This window comes from Halyomorpha halys, unplaced genomic scaffold, assembly GCF_000696795.3.
Source record: "Halyomorpha halys isolate HHAL.00 unplaced genomic scaffold, Hhal_1.1 Scaffold518.1, whole genome shotgun sequence".
Classification (NCBI taxonomy): Eukaryota; Metazoa; Arthropoda; class Insecta; order Hemiptera; family Pentatomidae; genus Halyomorpha; species Halyomorpha halys.
Window position 1 is genome coordinate 383,296 of NW_027110901.1, and position 21,575 is coordinate 404,870.

At 28.8% G+C, this 21,575-nt stretch overlaps 2 protein-coding genes across 7 annotated transcripts in view; one reads left to right on the forward strand and one right to left on the reverse strand.

Annotated features, from left to right (window-relative positions):
- Positions 1 to 5,702, reverse strand: part of LOC106683801 (angiopoietin-1 receptor) — a 37,647-nt gene extending 31,945 nt beyond the window's left edge. The window contains exons 1-6 of the mRNA XM_014425495.2: positions 5,475 to 5,702; positions 4,647 to 4,699; positions 3,211 to 3,390; positions 913 to 1,102; positions 545 to 580; positions 82 to 141 (exon numbers count right to left, since the gene is read on the reverse strand). Coding sequence (XP_014280981.1) covers positions 82 to 141; positions 545 to 580; positions 913 to 1,102; positions 3,211 to 3,390; positions 4,647 to 4,699; positions 5,475 to 5,535 — 580 coding nt within the window. The 5' untranslated portion in view covers positions 5,536 to 5,702. The remainder of the gene's footprint in view (positions 1 to 81; positions 142 to 544; positions 581 to 912; positions 1,103 to 3,210; positions 3,391 to 4,646; positions 4,700 to 5,474) is intronic.
- A 4,188-nt stretch (positions 5,703 to 9,890) lies between these two features.
- The window catches only part of LOC106683812 (uncharacterized), a 31,485-nt gene continuing 19,800 nt past the window's right edge, over positions 9,891 to 21,575 (forward strand). For 2 of the 6 annotated variants that reach the window (XR_010843845.1, XM_014425517.3), the window contains exons 1-7: positions 9,891 to 10,323; positions 12,196 to 12,303; positions 12,635 to 12,739; positions 13,632 to 13,738; positions 14,965 to 15,138; positions 18,265 to 18,401; positions 21,240 to 21,361. Coding sequence is in view for 2 of the 6 variants with exons in the window: in XM_014425517.3 (XP_014281003.1) it covers positions 10,029 to 10,323; positions 12,196 to 12,303; positions 12,635 to 12,739; positions 13,632 to 13,738; positions 14,965 to 15,138; positions 18,265 to 18,401; positions 21,240 to 21,361 (1,048 nt within the window). In the remaining 4 variants the exon portion in view is untranslated. Of the gene's footprint in view, positions 10,324 to 10,487; positions 10,507 to 10,655; positions 10,929 to 12,195; positions 12,304 to 12,634; positions 12,740 to 13,631; positions 13,739 to 14,964; positions 15,139 to 18,264; positions 18,402 to 21,239; positions 21,362 to 21,575 lie in introns of those variants that run through there. The other 4 variants (XR_010843846.1, XM_014425518.3, XR_010843847.1 and 1 more) reach the window with 3 other exon arrangements.

A 21,575-nucleotide genomic window follows, 5' to 3' on the forward strand; every position in this document is an offset into this window, starting at 1 on the left:
CTATCTTACATACTAAAAGTAGTATACACTTATTTATTTTAGCAATAAATGTATTAAAAACACTTGAAAAAACAGACATACCAAAGTCTTTTGGTGCAGCACCAGCAGATGTCAAATCATATAATAGATGATACCTGTAACCTAAAGTATTTTAAATATCAATAAGAATTATGAACAAATATTTTTAATAAATATACTTAACCAAAACAAGTAAAAAACATTAAATAGATGTTCATTATAAAATTCTTGAGTGGAAACTCCAATAAATTCTAATATCATTGATTACAATTTATGGAAAAAAAAAAAATAAAAAATCAAATCAATGGATTAATCCAAAATTGTTTCATGCTATGCTTTAATCTTTTAATTTTTTTTAGCATAGACATTTTTAAAAATTGATGTGTATTCTTGGCAATAATAGTTTGACAATGTTTTTGGGTTGCCACTAACAATTGTTTGATCCAAAATGGATTGGTGGCCAATCTGTATTGCAATCTAGAATTGTAGCACACATGAAGGTGAAATATAAATATTTTTACATTACCTATCTCTTTGGTTTTGAAGTCACATCCTGGATTCACTGAAATGACAAGACAAAAAGAAAATTTAGTTAAGAAAAACAATCAAGGAAATTCAATAAATCTGTACCACAATAAATAAGTATTAACTTTAAATAATAAGAAAAATTACATTAAAACAAGAATGAATTATAAATTTGACTTAGGTTTCATATTTAAATAGCAAAATTCCATTGAAAAATGTAAAATTGCAAGATTATTCAAACAAGCCAGTTTTCAGTAATCATACTTTGAGTCTGCTTCATAATTTTAATATTGTTCACTTAACTGATTATTCATTAAGGTTATGTAAAAGTATATTTTAACACATCTAAATGTAAATAAAAGCAAATACCTGGGCTTGTTTCTCTAACGATAACTTTAAGAAAATGGGTGGTTTTAGGTTCTTTCAAAAAGCTGTACTTGAGGAAAATTGCCTTGCCCAAAAGTTTCATCTCTTCAACTTTCTTTCGGCTACAAATTTTTTCATAAAAAGTACCTGATACATAAACTTCAATGCTAGAATCATTACATCCATTCTCAGGCTACAATTAAAATAAATATATATTAGTATTATCACAAAACAAAATATACAGCTAAATCTCTATCTTAGTTAGTTTTATTATTTAAAAAAATATTTTTTCATGTGTATGAATTATTTAAAAATAATAAATCTATGTAAATACTGCATTACTTTACATATGCTTACATGATATATTCATGAAATTCAATTTTTTTTTTTTAGATTTTTTAAACACTAATGTGCATAGATTGAATGCACTTCACAATTCAAAGTTCACATGAAAAAGAAAATATATTGAGATTTTTATCTATAAAATGGAAAATAGAATAGGGGTATTGGGACAAGCTTTTAAAAATATTTAAACATTTTTATATGATGGCCAAAACTGTTTTCTGTGAGTGGCAAGGTATGAATATGCCTTAATGTTTATTGAATGAAAGTTATGAATGTTAGAAGTGTCACAAGCTATAAGTTACTCATTTCAATTAATTTAATAAAAATTATTGTCCACAATTTCAAAGTTATCAATTTGGTGTAGGAGAACCCCCTCTCCTCACCCACTTCAGTATAAAGGACACTGTGTCAGTTAAATAGTAACACTGATTTATGTCCATCATAGGGTTTTTTCTTTCTCCACATACAACTTTTAAATTTTGCTTCACTAGCAGAAAAAAAGAATATATTAAGCTGTTAAAACACCTAGCAATATGGCATAGACATGGCTACCAGAAGAAGCCACTTGTTCATTTCTAAATAGTTCTCTATTAGTATTGTTCTGTTTAAGCAGAAGAATTGAAACAAGGGGGGCCACCCATACAATGGGTAATTAGTAACACCAGCACCCTATGTGGCTGAGATACAAAAGATACTCGCTAGTGAGCTGTGGCCAAAAGCAGTGGAGAAAGAGCCCTATTTTCTCTGGGAAGGCAGCATCTTTTCTTCACTCTAATTCAGTGGAAAACTATGAGTGAGTAGAGACATTCCCGATGTGCCCTCTGGCAGCTGTGGAGAGGTTAGATATAGGGATGTGGAGGAGAGGAAGAAAGAAGCATGAGTAAGTCATCTTCCTTCTATATATGATTCACACCATCACTATCCATCTTCGCCATCACTATGCATATCTACAGTTTTCATTGACCCCCTAATCACCCCTATTAACACACCTTAACCATAAATGTTTTGTTTTTGACACCCTTCATACCCTGTAGTAATGACAGATTTAATATTTAACATTTAATATTCTCTCTTGTTCAAACAACCTATAGATTGTAAATAAATTCTCTTTCTGTTACTTTATGACTTATTTTCATTGCAATTAATTTCAATACTGTCCATTAACAATATCCAACCAGGCAGTCAAAAGTGAAGTAACACTTGGCCTTAGGTTGAAGGTACACTTCATACAAATATATAAATAACAGCGGAGTTTTTATTCATCAAATCCCCAGACCTTATCAATTAACAATGAAAAATATGTAATTAATTCCTTTAAATATTTCCTAAATTTTTTTGGATAGATAAGGTGTCTAATACCATTCCATCTTCTATGTGGAATTATTCCATATTCTATGTTTTCTAAGATATAATAACCTACCAAGAACGAAAGACCCAATAACATCAAAACCTCACTCCTCACTTCTGAAGCTTTAGCCAACAAAAACTTCACCATCCATTGCTTTCTTCCGAGAAGCTATTGGAGCAATTTTTTAATGATTTGCCACTAAAGTCACATATCACTCTAGAATGATCTTTTTTTTTTTTTTAAGTTGTAGTTGATTTGAGGTTTCTTACACCCTCCTGTTCCTTATACTACTTATGAAACAGAATGACCAGTTATTGTGATTGAAAAAAGAAATACTCAAAGTACCAGTTTTTAATCAAGGTATAAAACTAAATTTTTTTAAAAAGCTAGGAATTCAAAACACAAAACCTTCTTGTGGTGTACTTTACTGTCCAGAAAAAATAAAATAAGATAAGATAAAATCAAGAATCAGATTTCCCCTAAAATTAAACTATATTAATTAAAGGGGTAATTCTATTGAAACAATGTCAAATGAATCGAATGTAACTAATTCATAGCTTTTTTCAAACTATTCAAATTTGATTGAAATGAAAAAAAGAATACTGTACCTCTATACTATGAAAATAAAGCTCAACAAAATATCCATCATGAAGAGCTTTGAATCCCCAAAAACAATTAATATAATCACCAGGCGCTAAACTGCTATTTTGCTTAGAATGCTTCTCTTTAAAGTAATAAGCAACAGATTCACCAACAGGTAAGAAGGAATCCTTATGTTTTGGTTGGCACTGAAAAATGAATTTAAAAAATTTTAAGAAAAGATTATATCTCACAGAATTTCTTAAATTTTTTTTCATAAACACAATAGCCAATGTTTTAAATATTTTGTATAATTGATATTTAATTTGATCATGGACTAGCTTAATTAATTGGTATTAAAATACGTATTTAGAAATGTTTAAAACATACAAGCGATAGATTTGGATGGTGGTGCACCCCCTGACTATCTTCTCTAAATATTAATCAATGGTTAACAATCAGCACTTCAAAAGAATTTTTGATGGAAATTTTTTTCTCAAATTCCACTTTGTTACTATTTGATTAAATAACTGCTTGCCAAGAATAAGAACTAATTCCTAATGAAATTGAATATCAACAAATGAGGAATTCGGTCGTAAAATACAGTAACTTAAAAAATTAAAACTTTTACAATGTTAATTTCAATGCTTTAATTTCAAACAGTATTTATACACCATAACTTAATGTTAATATTATTATTTTGGAAAAGTATTTCCTAAAGATTCTTTCAGAATTTATGAAATCAGCCTTTAAAAAAACTGATGATGCCAAAAACTGTATTTCATAAAAAATTTCAGTGTTTTGTGATCAAACGCCTCCGATATATATTATATTATAATTCAGTAAAATTAAATAATTAAACCTAAAAGAACAATACATTATAAGAGGATCCAAACCATTAACCAATAATGTGATATATATTATAAGATAATTCAAACCATTAGCCAATAGTGTAATATGTATTATAAGATGATCCAAACCATTAGCCAATAGTGTGAAATATGATAGAAAGAGAGGAAATTGTCAAGAATTCAATACAATATAAAATATAGATTTTCAGAGATAATTTGTTGAGAATTTAGGGAGGGTTTTATAAAGAAAAAGAGAGAGAGAGAGAGTATGTTCTGAATAGATGCCACAAACTGACTGAGCCTCAAACAAAGAGACCAAGCATTTCCGAAGCAGTGTTGCCATCTACTCTATTATTTACAAATCAAGTAATAAAACTTATGCTATACAACATAATCGCTAAATGGAGGGAATAGGTAGGTTCCATTTTGGCATCAAATCAACATCTCAGGAATAACAATCCAAGATTAGCGTTGATTTTTGAGTTCAAGTTTTAGTATACTGCTGAGGGGGAGAATGTGGGAAGGTGGACATGAGTCCATATTATGGACTATTATGAAAAAGGATAAAAAAAGTCTATAAAAACAAAAATATATATGGGTTTTAATAAAATTACCTGTAAAGCAGTGGTGTTCAAAACAATCTCAAAACAAGTTACTTCATTGAGTCCTGAAATCAAGTAATGTAGACATTGAAATTACAAACCAGTAATTTTTAATTATAAAAAGGAATTAAACACATTTCAGCAGGAAATTGTATTGAATACAACATCAATATAGGTATTGAGTCTTCCAAGAAGAATTTCTATAGATAATCTCTAAAGAAGAATCTATATATAATATCGATAAATAATTTTCAAAATAAAAAAGTATTATGATTAAAATATGGTTTAACATTTACGACAGCTCTATAACACAAAATAATTGACTATTCATTAGTGAAGTATTTTTATAAAAGTTTCAGATCTAGAAAATATTTATTTCAAACTCACTATATGATTTTTTGAACTTCTAAACTTTTATGGTGCAAGTTACAGGCTATTGCCCATTTTCAAAACCTTTCTTTATAATTTATAGTAGTATTTTTTAAGTTATTTAATTTTCTTTTACAATTAAAAAAAAAATCAAATTAGATAAATATTAGAGCAGTAATTCTTCATCATTAATATTAAAACATTGTTTATATTTAGAATCCTTTACATTAAGTCACAAACAAAAATACTTTTAAAAAATAAAAATTAATAATCCACTATAAAATAATAAAAATAAACTAAATGATTTAATTAATGGCAAGATTTTATTGTTACTGATTATACAAACATTTCTACCATGTGTCAAACCATTTACTCGTATAACAGCACAACCATAGAAACGTGTTAAGAACATTAAAACAAATAATAATATTGGAGAATAACTTAAACAGCTCATAATGATATGAAACTTACTTTCAATCATGACCGTAAAAACACTTAAAAAACAAATGGCCCAATTCATCTTGAGCCACATTTCAGCTATTACTGCTGATCTTCTAGCCACATTAAATACGACCGTTGATGCCAGATTGCTATAAAAACTTTATCAATTTTATTGAGTAATGAGAATATGACAGCGATCGAGTCATCATGATTACAATGATGATAATTTTCATCTTGAATTGATTTGATTTATGCAAAGGTACAATCTGTCAAAACATGATTTGATTTGCAATCTTAAAATCTGCAAGCAGAAAATCTTAAAATTATTGGTACTTAACCACCTAACCTATTTTATTTTTACAGAATTATCTTAAAATTTATGGATAGTAATCAATTTAGAAAAGAAATAATATATCTAAAAAAAATTTAATTTATCAAACCACCATATAACAATAAATTTGGTAAACGTACATCAAACTATATGGTACAATATCTATTCAATTGCTTACCAGGAGAACTAATAAATAAATCAACTACAAAGAAAACTAAAACAGAGATATTTGACTGAGTACTTTCTTACTTCTGTGATTACGAATAACTGATTTTGATTCACCAAATGACCATATCTGCTAGTATTTTTTCTTAAATCCACATAATTATGATTAGAATCAGTTATGTATGAGTGTGCTTAGTTATAGATATTATTTATTTAGATATTACTAGATCCCTATTTTTATCGTATCCTGTATCATCTTGTTTTATTCTCATTATAATATTAATTCGCTAATTGTAAATTTGCAGGTTTATTATTCACTTCAAAGTCCTTTCAGTTATTTTTATATTTTAGTTTACTTTCCTTTTAGTAGTTGTTAATTAAATTATTAGTTGTATCACTAGAGATCAATTCACATCGTACTGATCTAGCTTATAAATTGTAGTACCCTCCACAAAGCCCTAATAGTCAAAATTGTAATTAATAAATTTCACATTTGTCTGTTATTTTTATGTGCGGCACCAACCGATAGATATTGTCATCTAGTCAGACCATATTTGATGTATCTTGAAGAAGCTGTTCAGGAATAGTTTTATTAATTATGAAAATAATTTGTGAACAGAATTTTTTTTTTACAAAATTTCACTGTAATCTACTACTATATTATATTAAATTAATAATAGTCATATATTATATTCATAATAATACATTTTATTACTTAAACAGAATAATAGTTAAAACAAACATAATCGAGGATATAAATATTCTTCACACATCCAACTATATTGGAAGATTATTGATTGACCGTGTGAATAGATGAATGGAATATGGTCCGGTTGTATTTTCTTTAATATTTCTTTTCTTATCTATTTGTTACTATTACCCTTTACATTTACTATTTACTACCTTTAATTTTTCTTATTATATCTTACTTTTTTACATTTTATACCCCTGTTATTTTACACTTATGTTTTTTTCTCTCTTTTTTTTTTTTTCCTTTTGTAACTATGTGTTTGTATCTTTTTTAGCCCTGATGAAGCCCTGCAACGTGGGGCGAAACATTGGCTCAATAAAATAGTATAATTCTACTATTTGAGTTTTTTTGACCACACCTGGACCATATTCCATTCATCCAACTATATTGTTTCTTAAATTTCCAAATTAGTAAATATTTAATGGATTAGCTTTGATGCATTTTTTTAAATTTTAAATATTTCATTAGAACAATAAGTGAATCACTATTTATTACCATTTCTAACTAAGAAAATAGTTTAAAGAAATTGAAAACCTTATTTTAGTTTAATGCAGTATATTCATGATACAATTAAAATATTTCATTTTTTTTTAGAAAACATTCATTCATTGTGCTACCAATGTTCAAACAATCATTATTTAATAACAATCAGTATTTGACATTTACTCAGTACATTGTAAAAGATACCGTAGTAAATCTTCGATAAATACTATTATTTGAATAAATTATTAATTGAATAATTAATATATTTATATAATATATAAAAGTAATTTGATACTGAAGGGAAGCTACAAAAGACTGAGTCAAAAGATAAAGACACAAAAGCTAATATAAATATTTAAAAGAAGATGGGAGATTCTAACAAATTAGAATTTCAGTTAATGCTTTGCTTATATTTATGATGTATTAATAAATAATTTACCTACCACCCACTTAGTACATCTTATGAGGGATGAGTGATCAATTCTCATTTAGGATTGATGGCAATGGAGAACAAAATCTGTTGTGGGACATTTTCAGACTCACCAATTGAAAAATGATAAAGGGTATAATATAAGTAGTGGTAATATATCTTCACCATAATAATAATATAATACCGCAGTAAAGCTTCCATAAAAGAAATAAGTTGAAGAGCGTAATTTACTGAGAAATTTCATTACTAAAACTCGATTTTTGTTCAATCACATCTTTTATTCTCGCTTCAAATTCAGCCAAACCTGGAGGGAAATTCATCAGTTTGATCTGTAAGAACATTTGCACAAGAGCCGGATTTCTACTGGTCGGTTTTGTTTACTTCTTTTGAGTTAATGAATACTAAATTTTGGCAAATCTGATATTTGATCATTTAATGTTGCAATACACGTTATTTTATTTTTGTAATAAACATAAAATTAACTGTTTTGACGAAAGATTAGTTTTAACTTAAGAGGTAAACGATTTTGAGTGCATCGGGCTCCTTACACACGCTAAGAATTTCACCGGACTGGAGGAAACTGATTCAGTTTCATAACTTAATGAAATGAAGTTATAAAATTCAGTCTCATAACGATGAAAATATTTCGGGCGGGGATAATGTTTTTACAAATTAATACTCTTTAAAAGAAATTATTAATTTTTATCGCGGAGGCTTAGAGATATTTTAAAGCGCTAAGTGAAAAATAGGAGCAATTTTTAATCTTTGCTGTTTTTCGACCACCATTTTGTTATTTGTTCTTTAAAAAAAAAAATTTGGGACAGGGCGACTGAAGTGAAACTTCTGGAAATAAAAAAAATATTAATAATGATCAAGCGTTCTCTATTATAGTTTAAAGACAGAAAATATTAGTACCAGGATTAGAATAAAACAGTCATTTCCAAAGTCAATTCTAGCAGGAAAATTTTGTTTGTCGTAATGATTACAAGATAAGAAGAACTCATTCAATTTGCCCCCACACTGCCAGGATTGTCAAGCTACTGTAAGCTCCTAATTAGTTCGTGATATTTTGTAAATAGCCTTATTTTTAATTAGTACTTGTAGTTAATTTATTTTCATTTGTGTCATTTTCTTTATAATTTTTGTTTATTTGAAAAGAAACGTGTATGTATTTTATGTTTTGTTAATAAAAATATTTAAGAGTAAGAGAAACTGCTGGTTGCTAAGGGTCGTTAGACAGTTGCCAAGATGTCGCCTAGCAACAGGCCCGAAGATCTTCCTTTAAAATCAGTTGTTGCTAATTAGTGGCCATGTGCCACATTGGCAATCCAAGATGTAACTCACCTTTATATATACACTTATCTCTATGTATATAATTAATTTATTGTTTTAATTTTTCTAGGAGGTCAGAAAAAAAAAAAAAAAAAAAAAAAAAAAAAAAAAATATATAGTGGCCATTATAGTTTCTAACCTGTCCTATGCGTTCAGTTGGTATTTTTTATTGGAGATTTTGTTGTGTTTTAATCGACATTAAAATCCAGATCTTTTCTGTGTTTTTGGCCTTTGACTTGAATATAGGTTGCTGATTAGTCGTCGAGTATAATAGATTACCAGTCCTATCTGCGTACCTTTGTTTATTTGGACATTCTTATTGTAAATTGTGACTATTATAGTGCATTATTTCTGCGTATTAGTTTGACCTATGATTAAAATACATTTGGATGATTAATTTTGATCATCACAACCACCATCTAACCTCATTAAGCACCAATGCGACCATTTTTGTTTTGTACATCTTGACTGTTGATTGTGATAAATATATAATACAGTTCACTGCGTTTATGAATACAATAATGGAAATTAATTTAATTAAGGAATGCATTAAAGAGCCAGTATAGACGGGCCCACCAACTTTTGACCAGTTTAAGAGTTGCAGTAGTGTTACTACGGAGCGGCGACCTACACACCTATACATACAAAGATGTGAAAAAATTTGCTATAGCTAAAACTACCATGGATACGACCCTTATTCATGAATGAATCATTGAAAAATAAATATAGTATCCATGACAATTTTAGCTATTAGTTTCTATTGTTTGTCTCATAAAATAAATGATTATATTTATTTCCGATCAAGTTTGTTTTTGTTCTTTAAAGCTTTCCATCAATAAGACTTCGTCGATTGAAATGGCTTTAGCAAACCGAGACATCAAGAACGAATGATTAGAGATAAACATTTAATTTAATGTTACGTTGACATTTTTAAAATAAAACCTGGAAAAAAAATAAAGAAACATGTGACCAGGCAGGGTTTACGAAATTTTCATATTTTATTAAATCTGAAAGTAATAAATTCAATTTTTCAAAATAAATTCAATTTTTTTTTCCAAATTTCTCTGATTTTAGGACCAACATCACTTAAATATGTCAAAAATGGGTAGATTTAAAAGTTATACAGGTTATCTAAAGAAACGATTTTTGATCGACGCCTCAACAGAGGAAATGAAAATCAAGGATTTTATTGAAGCTCATAAATTACCCAAATCATTTTATCTTGAACTTCGTTTGAGAGAAATGGATAAAAGAATGATACAAACCAAGAGTCTGGAGGAAACTTTAAAAATGATGACAGAAAAAAGGCGCCTCATAGTTGAATGGAATTTAGTACTGCATTTAAAGTCGATAGTTAAGATTTTAAAAATTTTCACTAAATCAACAGGTATCTTCTGAGTAACTATAAAATCTTTATTAATTTAACCAGATAAGAGAAAGATCATGAAAAGGATGTTGTTATAGATTAATGTCAGTATTAAAGAGCACTTTACCACTAAGGGCAAAACCCGTTAGAGATCGCCAATCGAAATATTTGCAACCGTCCATAAAAATATTGAGGAAAAAATGAGTAAACAAGTTGTTTTTTTTATAGTAGAGCATATATTTCATAATGGGTTACATTAACATCTTGTAATACTAATTTCATGTTCATTGTTTGTGTTTTCTGTTTGTCTTTTTTTATGATTCTACCTGTGTTCTAACTTCAATATGGCGGCTAATTAGCTTTTTGTTCCTTCGAATTTTGACATGGACATCTCACCCATACAAACAGTAATAGAAAATTTCATTCATCTATCAGATCTACTTCTTCTAAATTCCGGAGAACCCTAATTTCTTAGTTCCAGTTACGAAACGTATTTCACGATAAACCTTCTTCTTTGAAGTTCAAGACCCAATAGTGGTGTCGAGGTGGTTGTGTAAGATCTGACTCCAATAAATGATGTTAGGCGTGCTTGACTAGAAGGCCTCGACAATGCGTGTTCATAATAGGTAAGGTAGTTGATTAGGAGGTGAATAAACGGGATTAGACAGATGGGTACCAGCCTTAAGTTCTCTAAGGATGGTAACCTCGTCCTAAAGGGTACTATTCCTGTAAAAAGTGCTGATCCACTATGTAAGTTGTTTTATTTTGCCTCCCTAGGAGGTAGTTCTTATGAAGCGAGGTTTCGAACTTACACCTTCCTAATTTTGGCCTACTCTTGACTTTGGGTTATTAAACGCCATCGAGAGGTACTACGTGTAAGGCGTTTGCTTTCAGTGGATCAGCAAATTCTTTTGAAATCTTTATTAATTCAAATGATACATTTATATATATTACAATGTCTTATATAGTTATATACATGTTACAATTAAGGTATTTATAATGAATAGCATAAATATTAAGATAATTGCTTGCCGCCAGTAGTAGTTTCCGTGTTAGCTGGTTGGTTGTGCCATGCCGGGCAAAAGCTGTTTTGGTGGCAGCAGTGTTCACAGTCTAGACCAGTGTGTTATTTTTATTTTGTAGATCTTGGTTTGTATTTTATAAGCGTAGGATCAAGCAAACATTGTAATTGGTATCAAATTGTCACGATTTTCTAATCTTTAGTGTTACTAAATTGAATTCATTTGTTTCTATTGGAAGAAGATAGTTGATGGTATGAAGTAGATTTTAAAAAGACATTAGGTGGTTTGTTTTGATCTGACTGCCCTGCTAAGTGGGGCGAAACGTTGGTTAACAATAAATAGTTGTCTTTTACTATTTTGACTGCCATCTGGACTATCTTCCTACAATCATTCATTGTAATATTAATAATATATATAAACGAATACTTCTTTTATCACATACCATTAAAATTACAACTCATAGCTACAGAGCTCTGGAAAAATCCCAAAATTACTATTCTAATTTTTTAAAATGGGCTCATGACAAAGGTCTCATAGTTAATAATTATAAAACGGTCATTATATTGATAAACTTTTTCTTTTATTTTATTACTTTATTTTCATTTTAGTAGTTTTTAGTTAAATTATTGGTTGTATCACTTGAGATCAATTTATATTAACATATCTAGCTTAAAAATTGCATAGCCTCCACAACGCCCTAATAGTCGAAATTGTAATTTATATTTCACTTATGTCTATCATTTTTATGTGTTATTTTGGCACCAACCAATAGATGTCATCTGGGTGGACCATATTGGATTTAATTTTTAAAATGAAAAAAATAAAACACAATATCCTAGTATAATAATATTCAAGGAATATATATTTTCAGGTGCCATCTGTTATCTTATGGAACAAAAGAACAAAACACATCTTTTTGTACTTCTGTTTATGGAAGGACGACAGATCTCGACACCTGTTGAAGCTTCTTTCAAAATTAGTATGTTTTAAAATTATCTGAAGTAATATCAGACTGCGATAATCTAGCAATTACATCTATTTCTTAAGATTTAGGAATAGTAGAGAAAAAGTAATAGGTTCTTCTACTTTATGCCAATATTGACAAAACTTCTGTATCAGTTTTCACAATTAAAAATAAACTTGTAAGTTAAGAAATTGATGGATTCATTTTAAGAAAAAAAAGTAAATAAAATGATTTCTGCATTTTCTTATACCTAGCAAATGTATTCATTATCTACGTACACATATTTTGTTATAAATGTCATATTTTGGTATATACTCTATCTTTAAGAATATTATTTAATTCACAGGTGATTGCTTATGCTTAGCCACATCAGCAGCGGCCAAAAAAAAAATAGTGTCGTCAGTTTATTTGAATAAAGATAATCGATTTCCTTTAGGAACTGGCTGGTCAGGTCAGTATTTGAAAATTATTTGATAATAATAACAATAATAAATTATTTATTTATTGTACAACCAGCTCCTTTAGAATAACATTACAGAAAATGAACACTAGGCTATAAAGCCTAAGAGTGAAGGTAAAATAACAATAAAAATGGAAATAATATTAATTACATAATAAAGAATCAATAATGAAGGAATCCAATTTACGAATTTTTATTTAACATTAGAAACATCTCTTCACGATACTTACAATTTTTGTTTATTGAAATAATGTACTTGTAAATTACTAAGATTGGCTATATTAATGTATAAATACCTGGACAGATAAAAAAAGATTTATTATAAATGTGTTTAGCAAGTTCAAAATTATATTTTATATTGGTGTGGATATTGTAGACTTGAGTTAATATAAGGGGAAGTTGATCAGGGGTTGTTTGTTATAAGTAAAACAAGTTGTGCCAACATTTCAATTTAAATTGCAGGCCTTCATCAGGACGATTGGATAGAAGATTCCTACACAAATGAAATGGTAATTGATAAATCATTTCCACTTCTACACAATGAGGCAATGGTTGATCATCATTGTGATTTATATTTCAATTGCATAAAGTGAACAATAATTATGCAAACTTAGAGCAGGATCTCAAGTGAAAATGATCCTTTGGGGCATTTTAATCACTGATCTGACCCAATTAAAGGATTAATAATAGTATTATATAAAAGTAAGTTCATAGAAACTTACCACTTGGAGTAATGCTTCATGACTGTTACCTAATTGTTTACTGTTTCAATTTGGAATGACTTCAGGAATTATAATACTTACTTCCTAATACTGAAGAAAAATTAGTGGACTCAAAACCAGTTTAGTCATCGGTATCGAGATAATAATGCATTTTTTCACAGATACTGAAGAGAATATTGGTCTGGCAGTACCTGTTATGAAAAGCAATCGTCAAGTCCTTGCTGTAATTGAATTAACTAAACCTATATTTTCACATGAATACTCTTCTGTAAGTACCATAAATAAAGTTGGTCGGTTTATATATCACTGTTTGCTTGAAAATGGCACAGCCATAGTTTTTATTTTAATTGGAAAGTTTTAATTTTAAATCATATAATACACAATAACACACAGCACTAATAATAATTAGTATATAGTATATAAAGATAAATAAAAGGAAGGCACAGGAACTGAGAAAAGCTAACACTCCAAACTTACCTCTCTTATTTAACCTAAAAAAAAAAAAAAAAAGTGACTGAGAATTAATAGTAATTCAAGAAAATATCATAAAAAAATGTGAGCATGCTTTGAGTAACTATTAACTTTCGTTTTTTTTAATCCCCTGCTTAGCTATTTCTGGCATACAGGGTACAGCAGCACTCTCAACTATGGCATACCAGATGCCATACATATGAAAGGAATAGGCCCTGCCTTCTAATGTTACTCATCCTGGAAGCTTACCCTTCCAGTATACTCCTTCCTCCAAGCTTATTCATTTGGTAGTACAATGAGGTCACATCCAAAGAACTACATTGTTACATTATAGCAAGCAGATCTATTATTTATTTTTTACAAGTTCATCAATTTTATTTATTTTAAAGTCATATTTTAATTTTATTTTGTAAATACGTTTTAATAAAGTTGATTTTTATCTAATATATATTCTTATAAAATTGGAAACCTTCTGAGTTGGACATTAACTTAACAAATAATTAATAATATTTCCAGTAATATTAATTAATTAATTGTGTGTTGGCCGTATAATATTACTTGTTTACTTATCTTTTAGTGTAATCTGGCTGTTCTCTACAGAGTGATTTTTTATTAACAGTCTTCAGCCAAGATTGTTGAATAATAATGTTTTTAAATATAAGAAGACGGTGAGGGTTGCGGTCTAAAAAAGAACAAATAGTTTATAACTATTTGTTCTTTTTTTGACTGCAACTCTGACCATTTTCTTATATTTAAATTTTTAAGATCAACTATATGTACAAATATAAATAATGTTTTTATTTCTTCATATTTACATTTACCCTTAGTTGGTGGTGTTATAATGACAAGGAATTATATCTTGTCATACTATTATCCATTGAGTTTCGATATCAGTTTACTTTATGAAACTGAATGGAGAAGAAGAAGAACATTTAAAGAGAAGTTGAAATGATCAAAAAGTATTATTCCTTATAAAATAAACTCACAATGTTGATAAAAAATATATATATAAGTATGTTTTAGGTTGATACTGAAGCCACTTCATTACTTACCTCTCTCTTTGGCTACTTGGCTGAGAAAAGTGAATCGACTAAAGAACAGCAAATGTTGCTAACATTTTTAAATCCAATGCTGAAATTGATAACCCAATATCTAGAATGCACTCTTCCTGTTGCTACTATTATTTCCCAATTGACAGTAAATATAAAATCACATTAAAATTATCATTATTTGTAGGAATCTAATCTAATTAGACAAATAACATACAATAACAATGAAATACTATAAATTGAAGTATGAAAGTTGTCTATAAATATCTATTTATTAAGCTTTTGATATTTTAATATAAATATTTTTGATAGAACAATATAATTTTTTTTTTTATTTCTTGTATTTTGTTTTTTATATATTTATTATGGTGATAGAGGAAATTAACATTAATAAGATAAAATAAATCATTCTACAGAGTATTTTAGGGTTGTGTCCAAACTGAAAATATGAATTAAGGAACTCAAAACCGAAAAAAAAATTACCACTGGAGGTATGTCCATTAGCGCTTTGTTTTGATATTTAAATCTAAAGATTTGCATTGTTATCAATTATTTAGATTGTTAGAAATAAATTTATGTGTTTCACTACTTTATTAAAGAAATGTCAACATTAAATGTTAGAGAGGCTTGGCAATTTCCACAGTAGTTGTGGCTAAACGGCCCTAAAACTGTATTATTGGCACACTCTCCAGAACTGAAAACACTAAAATTTTTTGTTTGTAGTGACATTTAACAAAAGGTTAATACATTTAAGGTCAATAACCTTAGTTATTTACAAAGAAGATTCATTGAACCTTACAAAACAATAATACATTTTCATTGCCATTCGTCTACTACTTCTGTGTAAGAAAGATGCTGAGCCTGTCTTAATGCCCATGGTAATCACTTTGAACTACATCTAACATGAATTTAATGTTCACATTTCATGATTGAAATAGTTCGTACTCATATTAATTGATTTATTATAACATAAATAATTCATTACAATGAAAATCTTCAGACCTGAATATCCCCTAAACAATATACCTGTGGTAGGGAATTTTTTCTTGTTTTGAAATCATTAATTCATATTTTCAGTATTGACTCTTAACCATGAAACTCCTTGTCTAATTTTGAACTTTATGTAAATTTTTGTCGATGTACGACATGTCACAATCTCACAAGAGGAGATCATAACAAAAAAAAGGCAATCCTTCCTGGCTGGACCTGCCCCACTAAGACCTCCAGGGAGCAATGATCCCATATTACTTTTTTAAATATTTGCTTAAAACAGGAAGGAGGAGACTTTAAGACAGTTAAATAGAGCAATATTTAATAAGAGCCTGAAATTTTAAAATGATTTCACTTTAATAAATTAATAATTTTCAAGCCATTTTTCAATTTCAGGCACTTTTTAAATATTGCTCAATTTAAGTATCTTAAGTCTCCTCCCGTTTTCAGCAAATATTTTAAAAGTGATATAGGACTGTCGCTCCTTGGAAGATTTGGTGGGGTGGGTCAGGTCGGGAAGGATAGCCTTTTTTTTGTGTTATGATCTCCTCTTGTGAGATTGTGACATGTTGTATAGCAACCATCAAACTTGCTATAATTGTTTATTTCAAACTTGAGAAAAGTAAGGTTACCACTGAGGGCACTATTTTTTCCAGTATTCTAAGATTTTTTTGTCTGAAGAAAGAAAAAAATCAGATTGCTCTTTCCTCTTCTGAATTTTGCATTAATTAAAACTAACAATAGATAATAGGAAAGATTGTGAACTTTATGTAAAAAGTTAGGCTTATGAAGATAAAGTTATAAAATGATGCTAATAGTTCTGGAGGGTACATCAGGCTGTGGTTCCTACCCCAAGATCTGTAGGCGGGCTGCGAGAGCCTCGAGGTGGGCCATGTTCGGGTTTGGTATTATATATTTTCTGAGGACTTATTATTAGAACTGTTTCATTTTTTATATTTCTTGATGTTTGAGTGTTATTTGAAATGTTAACAAGCAACTACAAAAGTATTTTTAAATGCACTTTTAACCAACCTAACTAAAAAAAAAATTTCTGTTTTTTTTTGGAAGAAAATTTCCAAATCTGAAGTGAGAGTAATCTGCTCAAGATGCAATTTCTGGCTTACTGGTTCTAATATATAATAAACTTCTATGGGTTGGGAACCACTGGCATCAGAGGAAGTATGCAGAAAAATGCTAAAAAGATATGATACTCAGTAAAAATATCTCCTTTCTAATCAGGTTAAAAATAGAAACAAGATAAATTTTTTGTGAGTAATCTAAGTAATGCTTTTCTTGCTCCTTTAATAATATTCATCCATTTAAAAATATTGTCTGCAGCATGTTAAATTCATTTAATTCTCTATACTAGTACGACCTGAATTAAGTTTTATATATTGAATTCTTAGAACAAGTATTAGTATTTTGAAGTGAAATTTCTTTTACTAACATTCAACTAACTCAAGAAAAAATAAATTATATAAGAGTAAATTGATTATGTGATGCACGAAAATGCTCCTGATGAAACGTAAGTGGTAGAGTAGCAACACTTGATGTGTTTTGCATTTGCATTTGCAATTGAAATATCTTGAAAAGTAAAAATCTGAGATGCATGCTGGAAATAAGGGAAATGTTCTTTGTAATGAGTTATAATTCAAAATTGTTTCTTGACGCTACACCGAGTTCGAGTGGTGAAAAGGGGAAAATAGAATAATACAAATGATAATGTAAACTGTAATTTCATAAATGAATTTAATAATTAAATAAAACTTTATTTAATAATTATAATTAAATAAGAAAATAGAAATATTATTGTAATGTATTTTTACATTTATGTAAAATAAATATTATTATTAATAAACTTTTAAAACATAATATCATTTCCAGAAGTTTCGGTGGAGAAAAGTTGAAAAGACAATATACAAATGATAATGTAAACTATAATTTCATGAATGAATAGCATAATTAACTAAGAAATAAATAAAAATTTTATTGTATTTTTGTAAAATAATATTGTATTTATTTTACATAATACATACATTATTTTACAGTATAATTTGTTTATTGTACAATAATTTTATTGTAAAATAAACATTATTAATAACATTTTAATACATAATATCATTTCCAAAAGTTTCACTTCTGTCAGTCAGTCTCAAGACTGCCACAGTTTTTTTTTATTACAAAAATGTAGTGAAATGTTATTTAATTATTACTTGTTTATTTAGGCTTCTTATTGATGGTTAAATAGGTCTTATAATAATCTACAGTTGATTATTATGTTCAGTTTATGACTAAAAATGAAGTTGGTGCCATAAATAGTTCATTTTGTGTGAGGGAAACTGCCAGGAACCGTCAATATAACATACTTTACACTGAAGATAGTGCTAACTCACACTGCCATGTAAAAACTTCCAAAATATCGTAAGTTTTACTTTCATATAATAATAGCTTTAAGAATATTACAGTTATTAATATATTTCACGTATAGTGCAATTCACTCTTTACTTTGTTTTTTTAATAAAGCGAATCCATTGTGTTGTTCAATCTTTATTTATTTCTCCATCTTCAAAATAATGACAGTTCTCCTCTTTTCAGTTTAATCACAAATGCTTCGATACTGACATTTTTCTCCTTTCTACTTCTTTATGTATCAAGAAGTACAGAGTAATGAATACTATAGTTATTCCCTTGCTATTAAATTTATTGGCGATTGGTTTATTTAAAGTTTTCAATTAATTTGGCCTGCTCAACTATCAACTGTCAGACTACTACAGGAGCAGTCAATGCTTAGTAATAGGGAGATGATGTCTTACTTTGACAGCCAGGCAGTTCCAACGGAATGTGGTCTTTTCATATCTGTCAAAGCAATAGTCACCTGATATCAGTACTTTCCAGCCGCTGCTATGAGCAGTACCATCAAAAGTCTACCTTCGGGGAAACAGTTAGCATGAACCAGTCAAACAATATGTCAACTAAAGAAAGCAACAAAATTGATACTCTAGTGTGAATGGATAGTGTATACACACAGGTCTTGGTTTATTTTACAAACCATTTTGTTATTTATATTTATATATATATTTTTTACTTTTTATTACACATACTCCAATTACACCTACATTAATTTAATGTTTCACAAACACTTTCCTAGGTTCAAACATCCCCAACTGGTCTTCTGTCCTTTTGTGGATGATTTGGAACTCTCCCTGTTCGACTGCATCCAGATTCTTCATAGTCAGGATTATAATATTCACCAAAATCCCCTCTAATGTCATTATGAACATTTGGTTCAACAGGTTTAACAATATTTGTTGTACTACTAAATCCCTTTTTCTTTCTGCGTCTCTTCTTCTTCTTAGCTCTAGTATATTTCTCAATTTTTGCATCTTAATCCATATTGTTTTCACCAACATCCCAGTCAGACTCATGTGCATTTAATCTAAGGTCTTCTTTATCTTTGGTGTAGAAATCTTCAATAAATTTTTTTTTCATCTTTCGGTCAAGTTTTTCTGTGCTAATGTCTTCCATTTCTTCATCAACATCAACTGCATAGTCTTTGATAAACACAAATGTTTCATTTTCAATTTAATCAGGGAAAACCTTAATATTTTGACCACAATAATCTATATATGAGACTGTATAGACTATTTCGTCATCATCTGACACTAGCTGTTGATTTGGTGTCTCTTATTCTATCAGTATAGAAACTTTGTCTTTGGAGTCTTCATCAATTTCTTCCATGCTTCCTTCCTCAGAAAAAATGACATCATTTTCCTTTTCAAATTCTTTTGTTTCTTCAGATCCTTCTTCAACCAAACACCTATTGTCACTATTAATAGCACACAAGGCAAATTCTGTGGCCAAGGAAGCTCTATGCTATCTTCTAGGTTAAGGCTTTTGTCCATTTCTATTGGGTTGTCTGTTTTTTTCTTAGTTGAACCAGCATACAATTTTCAGGTGACCTGTTTTTTTTAGAAACAAAGAAAACTTTTGGACTAAAGTTTGGTCTTTCATGAAATGTTTTTGATGCCAGTTTGTTTGTATTGGTGGTATTCCTCCTTTCAAACGATAAAAGCATCTGCCGTAACTCAGTGAATTTAATATTACTAATTACCAAAACAGCGTTAACAATTGGGTCATAATTGAGTAGTAATAAGTGTTCTATAAAGTACCTCATTGATTCTCTGTCTGACAAAGATTTACCTAGTTGAACTATATCCTGGACTAAACACTGAAACCTTGTAAGGCAATCATCTAATGTTTCACCACAGTTTATCTTAATTTTGGAAAGGTCAAACATCAAATACATCTCTTTTTTCTTCTGGAACGCACTCAAACCCCTTAATTTCTCCCAAACCTTTTTCTCACTTTTTTCACCTCTAATCAACGGCAATATATCGTCACTAACTGTTAAAATAATAGTAAAGAGTACCTGTTTGTTTTTTCTTTTCCAAGCTGCATCTTCTTCAGTTGGCAGGTCTTTTTCTATAATTTCTTCGTATAAGTCCTTTGCTTCTAGGTACGCTTCAATTTTCATTGACCAGATCCCATAATTTTCTGCATCAAGCTTCTCTATGTTGATTTCTGTGGTGTCCATTGTCCTTTGTGTTTTAATTTCGGCGGTTAGTCCTAAATAAAATCACAAAACTTACGTATCTGTTAATATACCTAAATTATACTTGTCACTTAACCCTTTTACGCACTAAACCATGCTCTGCTACGAGTTTGTTGTAGAATTTTGGGAGGGTTTTATAAATAAAGACAAAGATTGTATGTTTCCGTTAATAGACACCATGACCGACTGTGCTAAGAACAAAGAAACATACCTGTTTACAAATCAAATAATAAAACTTATTTTCTACAACAGTGACAATATCCTAATATGTTTTTTATAAATGAGCTCTTACATATTACATCATATTACCCAATACTTCTTTTATATATAAATTATATATAAAAAAAAAAATCAATTAATAGTAATAAAAAAATATAATAACATAAATATAAATTATAAATATAAACAAATAAGAAAACTATTCAATTAATAGTAATAAAAAATTTACAGTTAGCTTGGAAAGATAAATTTTGTTCTAATTTCTACAATAGAAATGATAGTGCTTAGCTCTGTCATTTTGGTTTCTTAAATTTTCATTGAAAAACATTTGTCATCTAAAGCACAGTTATACTTAAAAGAAATATAATGGAGTGTAGAACATGATTTGTTGCTTTAATACCATTAGTTTCCATCATAATTCCATTTAGATCAAGAAAAGATCAAAGTTTTTTGGGAAAATCAATGAGAGCTGAAAAAAGGATTAAAGGGAAAGAAAAGGACGATCAACAATGGTGTCTTGGAATTCCTATTAAGTTCAATGAAGTTACAGGTAAAAATTAAAATACAAAAATTAATAATAATAAAAAAAAAATAAATGATATAAGTTACAAATTTTTAGATTCCATTAAGTCTGAAATCTTTATAACTAGTTCAAACCATTTAAGATAAACACAATTCTCATTTATGACAAGAGACTGGATATTCTTCCACCAGATGCACATCTTAGATTAACATTTATATACCATGTAGAAAGAGAATATTAT